This window comes from Podarcis muralis, chromosome Z, assembly GCF_964188315.1.
Source record: "Podarcis muralis chromosome Z, rPodMur119.hap1.1, whole genome shotgun sequence".
Classification (NCBI taxonomy): domain Eukaryota; kingdom Metazoa; phylum Chordata; class Lepidosauria; order Squamata; family Lacertidae; genus Podarcis; species Podarcis muralis.
In genome coordinates, this window is record NC_135673.1 from 46,873,500 (window position 1) to 46,891,179 (window position 17,680).

The 17,680-nt window shown below is 43.2% G+C and overlaps 1 protein-coding gene across 10 annotated transcripts in view; it reads left to right on the plus strand.

Moving 5' to 3' along the window:
- DLG3 (discs large MAGUK scaffold protein 3) overlaps positions 1-17,680 on the plus strand; it is a 123,210-nt gene that overhangs the window by 46,312 nt on the left and 59,218 nt on the right. For all 10 annotated transcript variants that reach the window (XM_077922101.1, XM_077922100.1, XM_077922096.1 and 7 more), the window contains 3 exons: positions 12,670-12,723; positions 15,249-15,299; positions 15,993-16,117. In XM_077922101.1, the coding sequence (XP_077778227.1) occupies positions 12,670-12,723; positions 15,249-15,299; positions 15,993-16,117 (230 nt within the window). The remainder of the gene's footprint in view (positions 1-12,669; positions 12,724-15,248; positions 15,300-15,992; positions 16,118-17,680) is intronic.

The following is a 17,680-nucleotide window of genomic DNA, read 5'->3' on the forward strand; positions in this document are numbered from 1 at the left end:
CATACAGACGTAAAATCAATTTGAACTCAAAGCAGATGGTGGCAACTAGGATAAAGATTTTTGAAGGCTTGTTGAAAGAGAGGCATCTTTAGCCAAAAAGACAAAAGATATGGTGGCGCCTGTCTAACATGCAGCAGCAGGGAGTTCCAAAAGGTATGTGTCACCACCGTAAAGACCTGATTCTGACACTGTGCAAAATTGATTTCCTTTTTTAAAAAATATTTTTTATTAAATTTTCAAATTGTAACAACAAATTTTCCACAAATCCTAATTGAACAATTTATATATCCATATTTCTCCCCTCCCCCCTCTTTAGCTTCCCCTGTATTTCCATATTGGTTTATTAAACAAATTCTACACCCTGCTGGTTTTACCTCTTATATAGTTGTGAAAGTTTAGTCAAAACCTCCCAATGAGTCCAAATCTTTATACTGTCTTTTTATATAGTTTAGAAATGGTTCCGACTCCTTTTTGAAATTGATGTTGTCTCTCTCATGTATCCACTCTGTCAGCTTAGCCAATTCCGCGTAGTCCATAAGCTTGGCTTGCCATTCTTTCTTTGTTGGCATTTTCTCTGTTTTCCATACTTGTGCTAGTAAAATTCTTGCTGCATTGTCTTATATCATGATCTAAAATTCCAAGCAGGAAAGAGTCTGGTTTTTGAACAAAGGTTTTTTTAAACATTTTTTTCAATTCATTATATATCATTTCCCAATATTCTTTAACCTTCTTGCATTCCCACCATACATGAAAAAGTACCATCTTTCTTTTTGCATCTCCAACATATCTTAGATCCTGTTTTGTACATTTTTGCATTTTTCCCCGGTGTGATATACCATCTATATATCATTTTCAAATAATTTTCTCTTAATAATATACAATCTGTAAACTTTTAATTTGTTTTCCATAATCTTTCCCATTCCTCCAACTGTGTATTATGCCCAACATCCTGAGCTCATTTTATTTGTGCCAATTTTACCATCTCATCTAAAGTCTCTCCATATAGCAAAATATTATATGCTTTCTTCAATAACTTGGTGTTTCCCTCCACAATTTCCTTTTGGAAGTTTGAAATAGTATAACTAAACCCTCTTTTGTTATCTTCTTAAAACTGCTCATTAATTTGTCTGTGATGCAACCAACTTTGTAAAGTATCTTTCAAGTTTTCATAACTTTTTAATTTCAAACCTTTCTCTTCTTCTACTAACAAATCTCTATGTGTTGGCCATATCTTACTCAGACGAAGCCCCAGGTGTTGCCATTTCCTCCGCGAAGCAGACCGGAAGCTTCCAAAATTGATTTCCTAATGGGATGCTATCTTCTGGCTGCCCTCTCCTGAAAGAGCCATTAAGCAACTGCCTCAAGCAGCAGGTGTTGGGGAGGTGGCACAAGGTGTTTGGGGACAGAACTGTTTGTACCTAGACCCCCTCCCCAAAGCTTACACGCTGCTTTCAGGTACAGTGGAGGATGCTGCTCCATCATCACCACTGCTGAACAGAGGCTCAACTGCAAGCATCCTGTATGTGGAATGAGACAGGGTGCCGTGGTTATCACACACACACACACACACACACACACACAAAATTGATTTTAAGGTTAGCATTGATAGAATAATAAAAGAAAACCAAATGCTAATTAACCAAACATAATAAAAAAATAAAAAAATGGTGAGGAACAGAAAGGGATAGAATAGGTCAGAACAATACATTTTGTAGAGAATTAAACTGAGCTTAATTAATTATAAAGAGACACTTATTATGCCAGAATTGGATAAAGAGGGTCCAGGACTTCTTCTTTTCCAGCTGGAACTCACCGGAGCTCAGCTCCAGCACCTCTCGGGTAGGCGGCATTGCCATTCTAAGAGAACAAGGGGAAAGATCATGGTGAGCTCCAGCTTCTATTTTTCTAGAAAATAGCACTGACATGGTCTATTATTTCAGTAAAGCTATTGTACATAGTTTTGTTGTTTTATGTCTGCTTTATCCCACACTCGAAGGATTTTTGCTTTTCTAGAACTGGTCAATATATATATATATATCAGGTGTCAATAAAGTCTCTGTCAGTTGAAGATTGGCTTTTATTACTTCAGGCCAGAGCATTCCAACATTAATTGTTTCAGAACTGTTGGGCAGGACTGCATCTTGCCTTTTGCTTCAGACAGCAAAACGTCTTGGGCCATCTCTGGATCCAACGCTCTAGAAACAAACACACCTTGGAATGAAGCAAGTCCATTCCATGGACTGTCAAAAACCCACTGGCAGTGTTGCTACGGCTCATATCACCCAGGTTCCTCTTCCTCTCCGTGGGCCATAGCCGCCTCATGCTTGGAGAGCGTCTTGCAGGAGGTAGTGATGGCCAGCAGTTTGGGTAGCTTTAAAAGAGAATTAGACAAATTCATGCAGGTGAAGGAGGAGGCTATCACAGGTACTAAACACAATGGCTATTTCTGCCACCACTGTCAGAGGCATTATGCCTGTGAGCACCAGTTGCTAGGAATCACATCTGGGAAGAACTTTGCTGCACTCCGGTCCTGCTTGTGAGCTTCCCATTGGCACCTGCTGGACAGTGTTCATTTGGTCTGGCAGATCTCTTCTTATTGACAGCTCTTCAAAACCTCAAGAATCAGGCTTCAGAATACCTGGACAGGGTTGGGGCTTTGAAAAGATATGTTGTTGTTTTTTAAAAAATCACACTTGTGGTGTGTTCTAGAAAAGTTTATGTTGCAATTGTGATATTCACCAGATCCACAAGAGGCAGAGCAATAGCAAATTGTTGATTTTTAACAGCTGAGGGGGGGCTTGAGGCTGTTATTTGAGTTGGTGTCATGGGCTGGTTGGATGCAGAGGAATAGTGGAAGGAACCAGCTGGGGAACAACAAAGGCAAGAAGTGGAGTGGCGTTGGGAAGACAATAAGTGGTAAGAGGAAGAAGACAGGGAAGATGAGGTGTTGGAAGCTGAAGAGGTAACAGGGTTTAGTGAGCAGGGAGAGTCTGTGCCAGAGAGAAGTCCAGAATCAGAGGCAGGAGAGGAGGCTGAAGAGGAGGGGGACCAAGAAGCAGAGATGAGTTAAGCTGGTGAAGAGACACAGGTGTCTCCCCCTCCTACGATGATGAGCTCCATCTTGTTTTCCAGAACCAGAAGAGACAGGAAAAGAGTGGCGGGAGAGGTTGGCTTCACGCACACAGGTGCCATTTCTGATTGCTTAGGGAAAGCCCTGAAGAGGAGAGGATTTAGACAGCTAGGAAGGATTTAGGAAGCAGGGACTTTCAGTCTCAGCAACTGATTTTCCTAGAGGAAGATCACCAGGAATGAGCTGCTCTGCTCATTAACTAAGTCTGTGGAGATCATGTTTTTGCTAATAAAGAGCTATCTCCATCTTTGAACTGTATGATTACTGACCAGCACTCTCTTGTGACAGTTGGTAACCTAAGGGAAGTTGATCGTGTCAGGGCCAGGACTGAACCCAGATCTTCAATTTCCAAAACTATGTCCATCCACAGACCTCACCATACAAGTGTCACACAACGTTTGTTCTGCGCTAGCAAAGATTGATCCTTCTCTCTGGAACTCCCTGCCTGTTGATATTAGGCAGGCACCTTTACCATGTGTTTCTCAGCGCAAACTCGTTAGTTAACTCAGCCTTTGCCAATCTGTTGCCCTCTGATCTTTTGGACTGCAGCTCCCATAGCCCCCAACAAGTGCTGTCTTGATGAAGTCTGATAAATAATGTATTTGTGTAGGCTCTTCTGCAATCTTTGCTACAATTACTGGTCAATAGTCCTGTTTTTCTGGGTAAAATGCTTTTCGCTGAGAGTGTCTGCCATTAAAGCTACTTCTTTATAATCGATGGTTGTTTTGATGTTGGAATTTTGAACTAGGTAAATGTTTCTGAACCCAAAATAGGCATTGGTCACAGGCAGAGTGTTCCTTGACCTTCCTTCCTGCGTCTGCTTTCCCAGAAACATGCCTTGGTCTCCAGGTGGCACAATTAGGCACTTTGGCGTGGGTGAGAGCAGCAAATGGAGCATTCTTGGAAAGCCCGAGAGACCAGCTGGTTATTTGACATATCCCTTTGGAGTTGACCCTGGCTTTCTCTTTTATTTTTCTGCTGAGGCTCTGTAGTTCTTTTTCCTCCATGCATGGTTTTTGAAAGCTGCCATAGAGCACAGCATAATACATTTTTATTCCTTTTAGTGCTTTTGGAGGTCATGTGTTCCCAGCACAATTTCCTTTCTCAGAATCTTCTTCGGTATCTCTATATCCTGGTAAAAACACAGTGCCCTCCACCCTCAGCACCCTAAACAGCAATTAGTCTGCCATGCGTCTTCTTGAATCTTGTTTGCGCTAATGCCCATTATTTTTCATTTTCATGTTTATCCCACTCTTCTTCCAACGAACTCAGGACTGTATGTACTGGGTGTGGGGCCAACTCTCCCATCATTGCCCAGCCAGCATGGCCACTGGTCAAGAATGATGGGAGTTTTAGGCAGCAAACACACCGTGCATTTAAAGCGCGCACCCCTGACCATTGACTGTGAGGGCTGGGGGCTGATGGGAGTTTGGAGTCCAGCAACATCTGGAGCTCACCAGGCGCTCTATCTTTGCTGTACCATTTTGTACATTTGGCAGCCTTCTCAGGGAGCTGTATGGTTCCTAGCTGGGGTGGTTTAGTCGGTTGAGCATGAGGCTCTTAATCTCAGGGTTGTGGGTTTGAGCCCCACATTGGGCAAAAGATTCCTGCATTGCGATACCCTCCAATATTTTTCTGATGAAAATAAGGATGTCCTATTCCTTAACAACATCAATAATATTTATACCCCACCCATCTCACTGGGTTGTCCCAGCCACTCTGGGCAGCTTCCAACATATTTAAAAACATAAGAAAACATTTAAACATTAAAAAAACTTCCTTATACAGGGCTGCTTTCAGATGGCTTGGGGGTCCAATAACTCCATACCCTCCAACATCTCTCCTTAGGGACGTCCTAAGGAAAAGCAGGACATTCTGGGATCAAATCAGAAACTGGGACAGCTTCTGTAAATCCAGGACTGTCCCTGGAAAATAGGGACACTTGGAGGGTCTGTATTGCAGGGGGTTGAACTAGATGACACTCAAGGTCCCTTCCAACTCTACAATTCTATGATTCAATTATATGTGCTATATCAGGGGTGGGGGGACATTTTTCATCCCAAGGGCTGCATTTCCTCCTTGTCAATCTTCTGAGGGCCATTTGTCTGTAGTAGGGAGGGCCAGAATCAAAAGTGGGAGGAGCAATGAATGCTTATTTCACCTTTACGCATTAGTCTTGCATCTCAAAGCAATATCAGAGATGGGGGCCACATTCCAGCCAAGGGAAAATGCTCCGGCTGCAAACCAGGACCTGTGAAGGGTGTGGTCTGAGGAGAGTTCCAAGCATCAGATAAAGAGATATGAGGGGCTGCATTTTGCCCCTGGGTCTTAGGCATCTGCCCCCTATGCGGCTTTCCCTCAAGTGCCCCAGGCTGCGAAGGGTCATTCCAAAACCTTAATCCTATTCTTTCGTTTAGATAGTGTTCCCCACCCTTCCCCCATTTCCCAGGTTTAGTGTCATTTGCAGATCCATGTTTTCATGGCTCCATCCCCTTTTGTTAAAACTGGCCTTGATACAGACCCAGCCATCTTTTCCTATTACACTAAGGAAATTCATGGCCACTTTCTAGCCTAATCCTGTCAACAGTAAACCCTACTGAATCCCAGAGAGATGTGCTTCCTAGTAAGCAAGCTTAGGATAGTAGAGCTGCTGCCTTTACTTTTCTCCATGCACACAGAGAGAGAGAGAGAGAGAGAAGAAAACAGTGTGGAACCGTGACAGGATCTTAAAGAGCAGACTTGCTGGATCAGGCCAGTGTCTATCTGTCCAGTGTCCTACAGCCAGATGCCTCTGGAAATTCCCCAGCAGGGTAAGGAGGTGATGGTCTTCTTCTCTTCCTGGCTGCCAGCATCTGGCAGTCAGGGCTACAATTGCTTCTCAGCATGAAGCTTCTGCTTGTTCCACTATTGTGGCAAAAAGCTGTGGAGAGATGCATTTACTCCGAGAGTTTCTGCCCTCTGCTGCTGTCCTGCCAGATTCACCTTTGATCATTCCTTGCCCCCCCCCCATACCTTTGCTCAACTCCCCCAGTCTGCTGTTGGTGTGACACAACTCTTCTTTGTGCAACTGGGGCTGGAACCATGTTTCTGTTTCTGCCTCCTGGCTTTGGACGTCAGGTGACAGCAGAGAACCAGTCTGGTGCATCTTACTGATATATAAACAGACCCTCAGCCTTTGTTCTGTCACCTTTCTCATATATATCTCCCCTCTCCCCACCTTCCAAAGGGAGCCAGTGTGAGGCAGTGGTTAGAGTGTTGGACTTGGACCAGGGTGGCCTGGGTTCCAATCCCCTCCATGAACCATGAAGCTCACAGGTGACCTTGCACCATTCATTGTTTGACAACCCAAAAAAAATGTCTCATACCTTTATCACTGTGCTCTGCAGGAGACGGTGTCCTGCAGATACCAGCTTATCAGGAGGTCTATTCCTTGCAGTATATGAATTGGGCTTTCCATTGTAACTTCATCCACATTTTGGAACTGCCTCCATTGCCTTTTCATAGTCTGTTTAAGATGTCCCTCTTTCAAGAAGTCTTCCAAGTGGTGCTTGCTATTGTGGCAGTTACCTCAATTAGTATCTGTCTTGGATTTGAAATTGTTTTTATATGGGTCACTCTTTTAACTCTGTGGGTGGCTTTGGGTGGGAGTATAATGGTTTTAGATGCGCTATTGAACTGATTTTATGTACGTACGTATGCATTTGCTTCATAAAATTTATATGCAAACAAAGCAACAACCTTGAAACATACAAGTTTAAAATACTAAAACAGATTAAAATTTACACCAGCTTTTCTGGGTAGGCTTGACTAAACTTGGTTTTCCCCAGGAAGAAGGAAAGAATACAGTGAAGGCACCTGCTTGGTCTCAAGAAGTGGGGGGGAGTTCCAGTGTGTAGGTGCTGCCACACCAAACAATTGAGTTCCTGCAAATGTAGAATGGGCTTTATGTAGCACTTGAAGTAGTGGCAACTCCGCTGACTGAAACCATTGAGTGGGTATGTGTGAGTCAAGGCGATCTTGTAGGTAAACTGGTCCCAAGTTATTAAGGACTTAAAATACTAACAGTAACACCTTGAACTTGGCCCAGTAGCAAAACGGCAACCAGTGCAGATCTCTGAGCACAGGTGACAAGGCCTGACTTCTGTCAGCAATCATGCTGCAGCATTCTGCACTAACTCCAGCTTCTGGATCAAGCATGAGGGAAGCCCCATGTAGAATGCATTGCAGTAATCTAGTCTTGAGGTAACTAATGCATGAAGTACTGTAGGTATGTTCGTGGCTGCCAAACCCGCTGTAGTTGGTAAAAGGCAGTACTGTGGTACCTCTGGATGCGAACGGGATCCGTTCCGGAGCCCCATTCGCATCCTGAGCAGAATGCGACCCACATCTGCACGTGTGCGGGTCGTAATTTGCCACTTCTGTGCATGCGTGTGACGTCATTTTGAGTGTCTGCGCATGTGCGAGCGGCAAAACCCAGAAGTAACCCCTTCCGTTACTTCCAGGTCGCCGTGGAACGCAACCTGAAAACACTCAACCTGAAGTGTCTTTAACCCGAGGTATGACTGTACTAGCCATTGATGCTACCTGAGCCCCCAGTGACTGAGCTGGATCCAGAAGTGCCCCAAACTACGAGCCTGTTCTCTCAGGGGCAGAGCAACCTCATCCAGGGTGGATAACTGACCAGTTTCTCAGACAGAGGAGCTACTCATCCCACAGTGCCTCCACCTTGCCAGGATCCAAGCTCAGCTTGTTTTTCTTCATCCATTTCCCCATTGTATCCAGGCTGCATGGCCCATCCTGATTCAGTTGTTATGGAGAAATAGAGCTGCGTGCCATCTGCATTTCCCCCAAGCCCCTAATGATTGCTCACAACAGATATTAAATAGCACTGGAGTTAAGATAGCCTCCTGTGGCACCCCATAGCATGGCCACCAGGGGGCAGAAAGGCACTCTCTCAACACTGTATGATTGGAATCGCTGTAAGTTCTCATTCCCTGGAACTGGTCCAGGAGAAAACCATGGTTGATGGTATCAAATGCTGACGAGAGATCAAGAAGCAGGAACAAGGTCACACTCCCATGTCCCACCCTCTGCAAAGGTCATCCATCAAGGCAACCAAGGTGGACTCAGTTCTGAACCCAGATTGGAACTGATCTAAATAATCTTGTGTCCTCCAAGAATGTATGCAATTGCTTTACATGCGACTTTATTGTGTTTTAAAAGTGTTTTGAGTTGCTGCAATTCATACATGAAATAAACCATGGCAATAGCAATTACCTAACCAACATCTTAGGGATAAATTGGAGTTGAGGGTAGGGGTGCAGCTGTAAACACCACCCTTGAGCTCCTCGAAGGAAAGTCAGGATACAAATATAGTAAATAAATAATTTGGGTGGGTGGGTGGTGACTTGACAGAGCCTTTTTGGTTATGGCACCATATCTTTGGAAAGCTCTCCCAGGGAGACCTGCCTAGCATGTACTCTGATGCTTTTTAAGGCATCTGGACCTTTTAAAAATCTGGTCTTATCCTAACTCTAGTTTTAATGCTGGATACCCACTTCTCTTCTTGTTATATCTGGTTCCAGGTTTCTTTCTGTTCCTGTTTTTGTTTTTGTTTTTTCTTTCCTTTTTTACATTTGCCACCTGGGAAACATAAGAAGCTACCTTATGGCAGGTCAGCTTATTTGTCCATCTGCAACTGATATTATTGCCATTGTCATCTTGAATCTGGAAATGGTGGGGATTGAACCTGGGACCTTCTGCATTCCAAGCAAGGGTTCCACCACAAAGCAATGGCCCTTGAAGTTTCTTTGAGAAAGAAAGGTGGTTATGCAATGTGTCAGTTAAAGAAATAAACTAAGGTCCTCCCTCTGTGCCATCAGACCAGTGTCCCCCTATATGCTTAATGGTCTCTCAGTGGCCAGCTTCCAATTCACCAGCCCAACACAGGCCAACTGTTCAGAGATGCTGGGGACGGATGGCTTGGCCACATTGCTTACTGCTTCCCCTTCCTGATTCCTCTGCTTATCCTTCCCCTATTGTGTTTTTCTTGCCCCTTCTCTCATGGCCCGTTGCCCTCTGAAGCATCCCTCCACATTTTTTATGTGAGCTCAGAATCCCCTAGAAGCTTTCCCCGCTCTGCAACTTCTTCACAGCCGCACCAGGGACAATCTGCCCATTCGGCTGGAAACCAGGCTGGGATGGGGAGCTCTTCAGGGTCCTGAGTGCTGCCTTGAGCATCTCAGGGAGATTGAATGAGCAACAAGAATGGGAGGCAGTGGCCTGGATGGAAGGGATGTGACAAGGCCTTTCAGCAGCACGCGGCTCAGTCCTCGGGGACCAACCTGTTCACCCTTGGGCAGGGAAAATCTCTTCCGATAGCTGGAAGAATCCAGGGCAGTATTCACCAGCCAGCCTCTTGCCATCTGAATGGCAGTGGCCATATTACTCTCTCACACACCCAGCAGGCATGCGTACATCCTGGCTGTGTTCTCTGGAGGTGCCTTGGGCCTCTTCCACCCACTCCCCTTCTGTGCATGTTAAAGCTCCATTGCCCTGGCTTTTGGCAATGTCGATCATGCCAAAATCAGGGGCAGCTTATTTTGTTCTCGGGAATGCTCTTGGTGCCCCACGAAGCTGCTTTATATGGAGCCCAATTCAAGGTGCAGACAATAGAAACCACAATCTCCTTCCTTAATACCCTATTAGGTACTAATGCAAGTAGTGGTGTCTCTCTTAATTGTTCCTTTTCAAAAATATTTTTCCATTTCTGCACTTTACAACATCTCAACAACAAAAATTAAATCAAAACAAATGTAACCTGCATTTTCTTCGACTCCCCCCCGCAATTCCTTACTTTATATAATAATCTTACTGCATAACCAATTCAAACCTATTTACAAATTTATGTTATTTCTTACTGCTCGGGTTTATGTCAATCCTGCTAACGTTCTAAAATTGTTTACCATTTGTCTTCATATATTCAACAATTTCCCCCCATTCTGCTAAAAAAAAGTCTCTCATCTTGATCTCTTATTCTTCTGGTAAGTTTCGCCATCTCTGCGTATTCCATCAGTTTTAATTGTTGATTGTCTTTCATTGGAACTGCTTTTTCTTTCCATTTTTATGCATATACCATTTGGGCAGCCCCCTCTTAGTTGTTCCACTTCTCTCATAATCTTGGGGGGCGGGCTGCCTAGGAGAGGGAATGTCCTGCGGCAGCCCCTAAGATATGGATCTCCAATGCGCTTGGCACCTTCGCTAGGCATCTTGGGTGGGTGCAGAAGACTCACCTATTTGCCCTGGCTTTTGAGATGTATATCTTTAGGATCTACCTTTCTTTTTTTTTTATAATCATATTTTATTAATTTTCCATACAATCATTCCATATTACAATTTCAGTTAAACTTTTCAGTTTTTGACTTCCTTCGACTTCTCTGCCAATCATTCGAATTTAGTTTTTTTTAAATACACATTTCCAAATTTTGATATTGCCTTTATACCTTCCCCCTCTTATATTTTACTTTTTTACAATATTTCTTATTTTATCACAGAGCTTCTCTAAATGCCACTAACATTATTTCATTATCACTTAAACATTCCCAGTAATCTGTTAATTTTCCCCAGTCCTCTATGAATTTTTGATCTCGTTGATATCTTATCTTCCCAGTCAGTTTAGGATCTACCTTTCTCTGTGGTTGTAAGGTGCTTCTGCAATATTTTAATATTGTGAAGTGTTTTTAAGAATGTGTAACATGTAATTATTGTAACCCATCCACTTTAAGGTGAAAGGCAGGTTGTTGTAATAATAATAATAATAATAATGGCTTTGACAGGCAGTGGCTCTCACAGTTAGAGAAAGGTCTTCTTCATCCCTTCCCAGCTGGTCCTGGAGGCTTGATCTTCTGCTTGCAAAGTGTATGCTCTTAACCACTGAGCAAGCCTCCCTCCTCCTCACTTACCTTCAGCAGGTTCTTGTGCTGAACAGCTCCCAATTGCTTAATCAGAAGAGACATGTAGCCCTGGGTTGGGGCAGGGATTTTGTGAACAGGGGTTTACAATCCCAAGGGGGTTTTTGGCGGGCGGGCGGAGATCAGACTTGCATTGTACTCAACTGCCTGTGGTTTTAAGAAGACCATGAACGTGTTTTAATATTTGCCAGATTTTTGATCCACCAGGTGTGGAGAGCTGGAAATTTTCTTTTCGTTTTTTAGAGTTACTAGTAAAAACTGGCACGTGTCCTATTTATTATATATGTTTAGTATTTCAATAATGCATGTTTAAATGTGCTTTTAAATTGCTCTGAGCTGTTTTTTTTTTAAAAAAAAATTACAGTTGCTTGGAATGACTGGAAAGCAGGGCTAGAAATTCATAAATAAATGCCAAATCATTTTTTAATTTTGTTGTTGTTGTTGCAAAAACATTACCCTACAGTACAGGATTCAACTCTCTCTCTCTGCCTCTCTCTCTTTTCCAGGAGATACCTTACATTTGCTTTAGAAGGGGAGGAGGGTAAATTGGCTCAGCACATGCATTGTATGTGAAAGGTGTTATATCCAGCTACCTGCACCAGCAGTGCTTGGTGCAGTTACCATTATTATGATTGATGCAATAATTGATTGCCTTTCACACCCCATGTCTCAAGACAATGTACAAAATGCAGTAAAAAGCAGCATAAAAAGCAGTTAAAAAACACAGAGCAGAGATCTTTTAATCCAGCCAAGGCGGCTTGTTGGAACAAAAATATACTCAGTTGTTTCTGGGAAATGCAGGAACGCTGTTCCATAGAAGGGGGGCATGTTTGCAGCCCTGCTCTGGGTTACAAGGACCTTTGGTAACAAGTCCAACGAGAATCACTGCCTGGGGCTGGAGAACGAGCAGTCAGAGTAAACCTGCCTTCTTCAACCTGGTGCCCTCCAGCTTTTTGGACTAGAATTCCCATCATCCCCAGCCAGCATGACTGATGGGTGTGGTAGTCCAAAATGGCCAAGCTGGTTGGGGATGATGGGAGTTGTGGTCAGACAAATATCTGAAGGCCCTCGGTTGAAGAACCTGGGGTAAGGCGGTTCCTTAGAATCCATATCCGGAAAGCTTTCGGTTGGTTCCTAAGAGGCAGGGTAATTGCTGGACTGGGGAAAAAAGGTGGATTGATTTCCTGCTGTTGCACAATAGAGAAGCTGGGGGAATTTGCTTCCTGGGGAGAACTGTAGATGGGAATGTGGCTTTTCTGGTGGGGGCAGATTGAGTGGTTGCAGGAAGCCAATCTGGGAAGGGAGGGCCTGGGTCGATTTGGTTGAAGGGATGTAGCTTAGTGGTGGATCACCTGCCTTCAAAAGTTCTCATATTCAATCCCTGGCAATTCCTGGTATGGCTGGGAGAGAACCCTCCCTGAAACTCTGGAGAGCTGCTGCCTGCCGGTGCAGACAACCATGGGCTAGATGGACCTGCAGCCGGGCTCAGTATAAGGCAGCGCTTCCTGTCTTCTTATCATGGGAATTTAAATGAACAACCGTGGCTTTTTCTTTTTGTCTCTCTTTCAGGCCAGCCCCTCGCCCATTATTGTGAACACAGAAACCCTGGAGCCTGCCCTCTCTGTAAGTCTGCGTCTTTTCCTGTGTGGTTTGTGCCTTGTCCACAGAGTCCTACAATGTCCTGTGAAGGGAAGGAAGTTTCTCTTTCTTGCCAACAGTGGCATGGGGCTCATTGCCGAAGGTGAAATGAGGCTTTATTTCACCCAGGTCAAACACCCACTTCGGCACACACACCCAAGCCACATTTGCCTACACCCACACAGGCTGCACTCGGGGCAAAAACCAGGCTAGTCCCCCCTTCCCCGTAGCTAAGGCACAGCTCATTGCACAAAACCTGTCTCACAACTCCAAGGCATGGAGAACTTAGCGTTCCTGGGTGTGTCCTCCCATATCACTCCTAGATATGGAGTGACCACAGTGTGTCAAGAATCTGCGTTATGCATGTGTTAAAAGAAAATAAAAAGGGGACTGGGCATTCCTGACAAATTCCACCTGGAAATTCTAGAATATTCTGTTTGCTGGCCACAGAAATCTGTTGCCTTTGGGACATAAAACTCCCAGCTTTTTCTCTGGTTTTGGTAAGTGAGATAAGGGATGGGCATTTTAGTTTCTCTCATTCTCATTTTTCCAATCTTGAGTTCAGTTCTCCGCATTCCACATCAGTTTAGAAACATTTTTAAAAGGAAATTATTAACACATTTTAGTAAGCATTTTTCAAAAAAAATTGTATGTAGTTTTGCCTAATGTACACATTTTTTTGTATAGTGGTTTCCCCTGACACAATGCATTTTTGTACATTATCTTCACTAATATATGCATTTTTATGCACGCTTTGCCCCAGTGTATGCATTTTTGGGTGCACCTTACTTGGCTAGAGTACTGCGCTGCAAAATTTGGGAAAGTGGATGCCTGTGTTTCAGGATGCATATTTTTCCCCCAAAAAGTACAAATTTGTAAGGTTTGCCTTTAAACGTGAACTGAATCTAATTTCTCCCAGGTACACTCTGCATTTCATTGCCCTTCAAAATTTCTGCTTTCCCCCACCTGCTTCTGCTGGTCCCTGGTCTCTATCCTCCCCATCCCATCTGTCCCGGCCCTTCTCTGCTGATCTAGAAAGCAGAATAAGCGGTGCAAGTTGTGGTTATGTGCAGAATTTTTGTTTAGTTAATGCAGAAGCTGCACCATGCGCCTCTCCCTGGCAGGGGAGGCATATTTGTGCAGAGCCGGCAAAATTCAGAATTGGACTTTTCATGGCCCTTTAGTCACCACAATCAGTAGTCCTTTGAGGATGTAATGATGCAACAAAATGGGCACCCCAAAAAGGAACTTGAAGTGGGAGTGAATTGGAATGGGGTTGTCAAAGGAGGGATTTAATAATCCAACTTGTTTCAACCCTAATGGCCCTTCTTTAGAGAAATTCAGATAAATCAAAACAAAACATTTAGATGTGCTGTCTCTTCTAATGTGTTGGATTAATAAATATCTCTTTTGTTCCCCCCCCCCCTTAGCTTCCAGTGCATTTGAATATGTCCCGTCCACTTCTTAGTTTCTTGCTGAGGCTGTTAGGATATTCTTCAGATCTCTCCCCCTCCTTGCTTCTGCTCAGCCTGCCTCTGATGTGATATATTACGGGCTCACCCAGAGTTCCACTTTAAAATACAAGTGTGTCTGAGCACCGGGATTTTGGTTCTTTGTGTTTTTTCGCCCCGGTGCTTTGCCCCAGTGCACCTGCTCTTTACCACTGAATCAGAGCAAACAACAAATCTGTGGAAAATCTGAATTGTTGTTTATTCTGATTCAGTGTTAAATGGGGGTTTTTCCTGGGGAAAGTAATGTGTGTGGGGGAGTGCTCAGATGCAGCACTTCAAAGCATAGGCCCATGTCTAGAAAGTGTTAGGCAAAAGGTAAGTGTGGATGAGCCCTTACAATTAGGACGTACAGTGGTACCTTGGTTTAATGACAGCTTAGTTTATGAACAACTTGGATTAAGAATGCTGCAAACTCGAAAGTAGATGTTTTGGTTTGTGAACTTTGCCTTCGAAGCAGAACATGTTTTGCTTCCTGTTGAGTGTAAATTGAGTCCCCCACTGCTATGTATGGGAAAGCACACCTTGGTTTAAGAACGCTTTGGTTTAAGAACGGACTTCCTGAACAGATTAAGTTCGTAAACCAAGGTACCACTGTATATTTGTGAAGGCAGGGAGCCTTGTGCCAGAAAATCCTGTGTCCCAGAAATTGTGTCTAATCACAATAATAACCCCAGATACTACTTACATGCCAAGACAGCTTCTATATGGTTTACAAGTATAAAATCAATGATAAGCTATCCACACATAATTAAAGATCACACACAAAAATTCCAGAAAAAATATCAAAAACATCCATAATTAAAACTTGCAGTAAAAAAGGCTTTTAAAAAGCACAACAATTAAAAAGGCAATTAAAAAAATTAGGTCAGGAAGTCCAAGTCTAGGGAAATGCTTCTGCAAACAGGTGTGTCTACAAGGGTGAGTGGAACGCCAATACTGATTTTGGGCATCTCATATTTCAGCATCTGTTTGTTAAACTTTTCCTGTTTGTTTCCCCAGGTGAATGGCAGTGACGGGATGTTCAAGTATGAAGAGATTGTCCTGGAAAGGGTGAGTGAGAGCCAGTGGACCCTTGCCATGGATGTGGTGCCAGGGCTAGTGCTACTTGTCTCTGGACTGTATTGGGCTTTGTTAGTCCTCCCATGCAGGCCCATGCATCCTGGCTCTGTAGGTACAAGCATGGGGAGCACAGAGAGAAAAGGGCAGCCTTTCCTCAACCTGGTGCTCTCCAGATATTTTGGACTGCAATTCCCATTAGATTGGATGGCTGACTATGGTTGATTGAAGTTCAAAACATTTGGACAACACCATGTTGGGGATGGCTGGGCAAGGGGATCTAACATGTGTGTTCCCTCTTTCTTCTTTCCACTGTTGTGGTCTTGGAAACCAGAGCTTATGGTATTGAGAACTGACCCAGCTATATGTGGTAGGACTGTGCTTTTCAACAGAGGCTAGGAGATTTTTTCATCAGGATACCTGGCAGACTTCAAGTTTTACATTCATGTCCATTGTTATTTTCTGTTGAATGTTTTCAGTGCCCTTGAATTGCTGCATTGTTCTAATTATCGTTAGCATATAAGCTCAGCCTGGGTAGCTCAGTTGGTTAGAGCATGGTGCTGATAACACCAAAGTTTCAGGTTGGATCCCTGCGTTGCAAGCGGTTGGACTAGAATGATTATCAGGATCCCTTCCAACTCTGTGATTCATCCCATTTATTTATTCCTTTTTTTTAACACTTGTCAGGGAAATTCTGGCCTTGGATTTAGCATTGCTGGAGGGATCGATAATCCACACATTCCTGATGACCCTGGCATTTTCATAACCAAGATCATCCCAGGTGGAGCAGCTGCCATGGATGGGCGTCTGGGGTGAGTGTCCTGCCATAGGGTGGATCTTGAGCCTTGGGGGGGGGGCGGAGGGAAGCAGGTACAGATAAGCAACCTAAAATGAGATGTTTGTTGATGAACTGTGTGTGCGTGCGTGCGTGCGTGCGTGCCATAAAAACAAATCAAATTAAAAAGTGTGTTTTAGACTCTGTAGATACTCACAGCTATTCATTCAGCCATTTCCTGACTGTTAAGCACGGTCGTACCACTCAGACTATTTTTAGATTGTGTTTTTTGTATATGCATGTTTTGTTTCAGTGTACGCTTAACACAAAGTTGCCAACATGGCACCTGTGGGCTCAAGGGCGCCCATGAGGTCTTCCTCTGCTGCCCAGGAAACCTCTGAGCCTCCTCAGTCACCTCATCCTTGGTCATGAGGTAGTGAAGATGGTTGCCTTTTTCTCTCCTGAGAAGCCCATACAGCTGAAGGAGGAATTTGGAAGGGTGACGCTCTTCCCAACTTCCTCTTTCAGCTCTATGTGCTTTTCAAGGTTCAAGTTAATTCTACTGGATCTGACTTTTGCCCAGATCCCTTGGAAAAAGGAAGCGTTTCCATGCATGTCCTCTCTCTTTCTCAGAGATGGTCCTCGTCTAGGGAAGCCAAAGAGAAGTGATCAGAAGTGGGGTGGCACCCACTGCAGCTGCTCAAAAGTGCCCATGGGCCCCATTTTAACATGTTGATTTAACCACTTTGAGATTCTTTTTTGTTCTTTCTTTCGATATTTTATTAGAATTTCACTTATAAAAAAGTGATGAAAACAAAAAAAGAAAGAAAGGAAAACATGAATGGAAATAAAAATAAAAGAAAAATACTCAATTACATTTCCATACATTAATATACAAATGTTTATAGTATTATTATTATTATTATTATTCAAATAGTAATTTTATTAGTAACTGCATATATTCATTGTAAAGTTGTTCTAGATATCATTTTATTTATGCAAAGAAAGTCTGTGTCTATAAGCGGTACATTCATATGTTTCTAATATTGTCATGTTGTCAAGTCATTGATTAAGGGGAATCATATTTCTATTCTTCCAGTTCATCAGTATTAGTCTCTTAGCAACCATTAGGGGCACGTAGAGCCCATTTTTGCTGTCACATTGTCACTTTCCATACAGTAGGTATATAGTTCAAAATAATATTCACTTCTGAAAGTCTTAAATTTCTCCATAGCATCTTATTTATACAGTCCAGCACTCTTTCCTAAAACTTAGTAAGTATTTGGCATTGTAAAAACGTTTGTTTTCAAGAATCATTATTCATATTACATCTCTAGCAAAGGCCTACATTAGATAGCCCTTTCTTCTACAGGCATAAGGGAGTCCAATAAATTCCGAATAATATTTTCTGCTACATAAGTCTTAATATAATCGATACATCTGCTCCCAAAGCTAAAACAATTTCCCATTTTCTGGTTCATAGTCAACATTTGAATTCTTTATTCTAGACTTTTTTAAAACTCTGCATATCAGAAATTATTTATTCATAATAAATATCCATAAAAAGTAATCCTGGCTTTTTACCTTCAAATGAATTATC